This window comes from Stylophora pistillata, chromosome 11, assembly GCF_964205215.1.
Source record: "Stylophora pistillata chromosome 11, jaStyPist1.2, whole genome shotgun sequence".
Lineage (NCBI taxonomy): Eukaryota > Metazoa > Cnidaria > Anthozoa > Scleractinia > Pocilloporidae > Stylophora > Stylophora pistillata.
Genome location: NC_142529.1, coordinates 6,310,001 through 6,315,269, shown reverse-complemented (window position 1 = coordinate 6,315,269; position 5,269 = coordinate 6,310,001). Strand labels below are relative to the sequence as shown.

General features: G+C 38.5%; 1 protein-coding gene across 1 annotated transcript in view; it reads right to left on the bottom strand.

Moving 5' to 3' along the window:
• Positions 1–546: 546 nt before the first annotated feature.
• Positions 547–5,269, bottom strand: part of LOC111319564 (uncharacterized) — a 42,259-nt gene continuing 37,536 nt past the window's right edge. Inside the window, exons 8-11 of the mRNA XM_088737424.1 lie at positions 4,213–4,521; positions 3,662–3,928; positions 3,068–3,358; positions 547–2,429 (exon numbers count right to left, since the gene is read on the bottom strand). Of these exons, the coding sequence (XP_088593550.1) occupies positions 2,065–2,429; positions 3,068–3,358; positions 3,662–3,928; positions 4,213–4,521 (1,232 nt within the window). The 3' untranslated portion in view covers positions 547–2,064. The remainder of the gene's footprint in view (positions 2,430–3,067; positions 3,359–3,661; positions 3,929–4,212; positions 4,522–5,269) is intronic.

Below are 5,269 nucleotides of genomic sequence, written 5' to 3'. Positions count from 1 at the left end.
TTCGTCAACAGGTCACGATCATCCGACTCGCTTTGTCAGTCCCAGAAACACAGAGAAAATCGTAGGTCAGTACGAATTCACTCATCGCTTACAATGACCGGACATTTGTACATATTAATGACGGAGGGCTAACGCTCGCATCGTCCACAATGAAACTTTGTACGATGGCCAATTTATCTTATCAATTCAGTTGATAAAACCAAAGTATCTGCAGGCACCACAGTTTCGTTAGAAACTTACCCCCTTTGTTCATTACATAGTCACTTCATATGCTTTATTTGACTGAGCGATTGACTCGTGTCGGAAAACTGTTTACCACTTTTGCGGAAAAAAACAGTAAATAAACTTTCCTAGAAGGAATTAAAACAGTCACCATATGGTTGCTGCCTCGTGTTCAGGCATATTTTCTCATCGAAAACAAACGACTGTCTTGAAAATTGCTTTCTCGGTTGCGTAATGCTTGCGTGAAGAGTAACGAGTTCGCTTCTTTCAGTATTTCATGTCGTTAAAAGGTCCATATCGTGCGTCTCCATTGAAACCAACTCGTTTTTGGTGTGTTTTCATTTTATTACTTTTTTTTTTTTTTCGGAGGGGGGATACTATTTCTAGTCGGAGATCACATTCACAATTTCTAGAGCCACGCGGAGACAGAGACGGACGTAAAGACAGACAAAAAGTGTTTTTAAATTAATCATCTTAATGTAATGGCTATGGCCAATACATCGCTTGAGCCTCCCCGACATGGCCAGCAAACAGGGTTCACTACGTCTTGGATGGGATCAGTATTTTTCAGCATGGATCATTGTAGTTGTTTGGGATCCTTGATTGTGATTGGTTTCGAAAAGTCCAAATTTTTACAACTGAAGCACTTAAGAGTAACATTGTGTTGTTTACATTTTCAATTGCTTTAAGGTAAAGTGCAGAACCAATACATGGTCTTTACAGTTGAGAAGAATCTACTAAAAAATATTTTTAAAGCGTTTCTGATGTCCAGTAAACGCCTCGAAAAAATAGAACCCTCTTTTAAAGGTAAAAGGAATGGCTAACAGTAGTGCTAACATTATATAAAATTATAGATTAAATCTCACTTGATAATATAGATTCTTTAAGCAAAGTAAGTTTATGTATATGTGTGATATATATGTGTGAACGTCTTCTAAGAGGTTTCGTTCAGTTTGGGAACCTCACCCAAAATTATGAATTTCATTTAACTTTCATTTGAGGTTATAACTAAATGTTCAGATGTGGCTATACGTGATTCCATCGTATAGCATTTCACATGCATCAACATCAAAAAACTGTAAATACATAGGTACATGTAAAATAAAAGGCAGATGTAAGGAATGAGTTTCAAATGGACCAAATCAAAGGTTGCTGCACGTTGAAGAAGCCCTTAATGCCTTATTAATAAACTGCCTTGATCAGAAACCTGTAAAGGTCATGCATGTTCTTGAAGTAACCAGACTCCATGCGCTGACAAGATCTTTTGAGCAGGTTATTGTTATGAGTGTACCATATATTTTCCATACAGCGATGTTAAAGGACGGCATCCTATGCGGCATTATGATAGTAAAAGTGATAATAACGATCATGAGGAGGACGTATCTTAAAATACATGCATTTTAATGCCAAATTACCGAGTGCTTCTTTAGGCGAGACAAAAACAAAGTGTGTCACGAACCGAAGTACCGTTTCCAATTAACGATTAGATTTAATGTTTCCATATGTTTGTTCCTTTGTTGATTCCACATGACGTAAAATGTGATGAGAACAAAAAAGTTGCACACGAAGTGCAGCCGAGTATGTTACTACGTCACTGACGTTCTTACCATACTTTGATGTCTTCTGTGACTTGTTATAGAACACAGTAACGGAAACATGGAATCCAATTGTTTTAAGGAATAAAGAAGCAAGATATTGGTAATGGTGACGTCATCTATGCGTTTGTCCCCTATTATACTATACATGTAAGTAAGAACAAATGAGCATGCGTAGATAACTAAACTTTTCATATAAAACAGGATGGATGCTCTGACCCAGACAGATACATAATCAGAGGCATTTTCATACTTCCTCATACACTTCTTCATTTTGTTTCCCGCCATTTTCTTCCTGAAACGCCACATTGTAGTATTCGGGGTTCGCGGGTCTTTCCTGTAGAGAGTGATACTCAGGAGATACCTGACAGTGTCGGTTCGAAGGCCTGGGTTTGAGTTCCATATATGTACTTGGGTCTGAAGCGTGTTGATTAGTTGACTGTTGATCAGGTGAAGATTTGACGCTTTCACAGTCAACTTTTTCTTGATTCTGTATCCTTTCATTAGGAACAGCTCGTTTCCGCTGCCATATCAGCACACTATTCATAATGAGTGACACAACCACAAGGCAAGACAATGCGATGACACTAACAAGAAGGATGCTTTGTGTACCTTGCCGAAAGAAAAAAAAACAAAAACTATCAAACACTACTAACATAGTCCAGGTGAATTAAAATCTTCTAATGTTCTTCCTAGTTTCTGTGGTTCAAGGTAATAACGTCTCTTTTTTAGCATATTCACCGTAAGGAAACTCTAGGAAACTAGAAAATAGTTTCAAACTATCTTGACTCGTCCCTTAAGATCTTAATTCACTGTTTCCTACAGAATTTTTAAAATTCCAAAGCTTTCGCTGCATTCGAAAAATCTCTCAAAATTTCGTCGAGTCAAACACATTGTATATGACCTCAAAAATCTAAAACCTGTGTTTTGTGGAAGACCACAGACAGATTTTAGCCTTAGGCCCTCTTAACATTGGTAGCTTTGCTTCGATTTAGTTACCACCTAACAGGCTAACTTTGATATACGGATAGATAGACCTATACAATGCTAATCAAATTATTTTCTTACTGAAGAAAGAAAAAGAAACTTCACACTTAATAACGTCGGCGTCTGAGACCTCTACATAATGTTGCTTTTGATAGTAATGTCTAAACCTGTACGAAAAGTTATCAGCAGCTTAGAAAATCCAAATCAGACTTGAGAGCGCTAAGCTAATTGGATAGCGTTCGATTTGTGAGCAAAATATTTACCGCCACCATCTTGATTATCCTTCGAAGCAAACAGAGTAATTTTATACTTTGTAGATCCATAGCCGTTTGCAACATGACACACATACTCCCCATAGTCTTGTGCATCCAGTGGCGTGACAATGATACTATTATTCATCAGTTTGATGTTATCGCCTACTGGAACATGGCCATCTTTCGTCCAAGAATAGTTAAATGGAGTATAACTGGTTGCATGACACGAGAGAGAACACAGAGTTTGCTTTTCACATAACACCGAGGGGGGAGAAAGTTCTTTCAGTAAACTGGGTGGCCCTGTGAGAAAAAAGAAAGTGTTATGAGGCCATATAAAGTCAGGCAAAATTTCAGTAAAAAATTCCTGTGAGGGAGATCCATAGACACCACCATGATGTGCTTTTGTCTGCACATTAGTAAGCAGTTTTCTCATTTGTTGCTGTTATATATCGTGTTATTGTTGTTAATTTACCATTTGGTCATCGATTTTGGAACAGTTTTACCTCCTCTTCAACTTGATACCCTACAAAGACACCATCTCTTCCACGGATGTACTCAAAAGAAGTAAATATTTATGTAAAAGTAACAAAATGTTACACGTACCAGCGACAATGAGTGTCGTAGTAGTATAACTCTCTCCAAATATGTTCATAGCTTTGCATTCATAAATGCCACTATCTGCAGGACCAACATCGTTTATAACAAGTACTTTGCCGTTGTCCTTCAATTGAGCGCGAGGTATACTGTTAAGTCCATCTTTAGTCCAGGTAACAGAAGCCTCAGATTGTCCAAAGACCTCACAGTTCAATACTACCAGTTCGCCAATAGCTGAAATGGTTCTCTTTGGCAGATCTTTGATGACAGGTTTCCCTGAGTTTTAATAAACACGGATAAGTAGTTTTATTACGAAACTCAGGACTCAGAGCAGCCCGAAGACTTCTCTGTAGCTTATCTCTTCCTTACTAAAGCCATATTATGAGAGTGTGTGCTTTTAAAGGCAGAAAACCAATGAGCTCGTTAATCACTTGCCCTCGGCTCGAAACCTACATGATTTTCGTTTGTAACCTTTTCCATAAGTTTTTGCAACCCGGCTTCTATTCAACCCCCTCTCTGCTGAAAATGGCCTCATTACAACTGCCCATAGACTTACTTACCCAATGTCTGCACCATTGCAGGTCCACTGTAGGGTCCAGGTCCCGCAGCAGTGTAGCCTCTAACAGACACTTCGTACTTGGCACACAAAGAGAGTCCAGTCACATGAACATAGGTTGTGGTCGTGTTTATAGCTGAATGATAGGCAGACTGACTCTCTCTACAGTTTTCCAACACAGCGAGCCTAACTTCGTATCTTATGATTTTACCATAAGCTACCTCTCTTGGCAGTCCAAGCCAAGTTACATTAATTCTTGAGGAGTTTACTGCAGAAGAAGATACACGTACTTCTTCTGGTCCACGACTGGGCTCTATTTGACAAACACGAGAAACAGTTTTCATCATGTAAAATTAATCTCAATTGAAAAGCTGAATGGACGCACAATAGAATGACAACAATAGTCTCCAAATTTTACTCATCAACACACCTTGTAAAAGATATTTAAAGGTTACGGTTCAATAAGAAAAACCAGACAAAAACAAAAAAAAAACGAAAAACAACAACAACAACGAAAAAAAAAGGAAAGAAAAGCAGCAAATAAAAACATGCTTGAAACACAGATTCTTACACTTGTGATTAAAGTAGAGTTATTCAGTAATTCATACTAAACAACATTTAAAAATCTGTTGCAGTAAATGCTTTGAACCCGGAGGTAACATGTGAAAGTGTAGTGTGATCGTCCGGGTGAGTGTAGTCCTGAGAAGAACTGTTGTCGGTGGTGATGACTGACGTTTTGACAACCTTAGGGACTCACCTAAACAGGTGTCAACTACTACCGGCTCCATACAAACGACTCATTCATGACATTAACATTACAAAACGAACCGAACAGAACGACCTAACTTTACCGACGGATCGACACAGACCAATCACAGCCGGGTTATGCCACTTGAGTCTTACAGCCAATAACATAACGGCAAAAGTGACCAATCATCTACTGACAACAACTATTCACTTGACTCTGATAATGACTTGCACACAGGTTGTCGAAACGTCAGCCATCACCGATATCCCGGACGATCACATTACACTTTCACATTTAAACATATATCACAGTT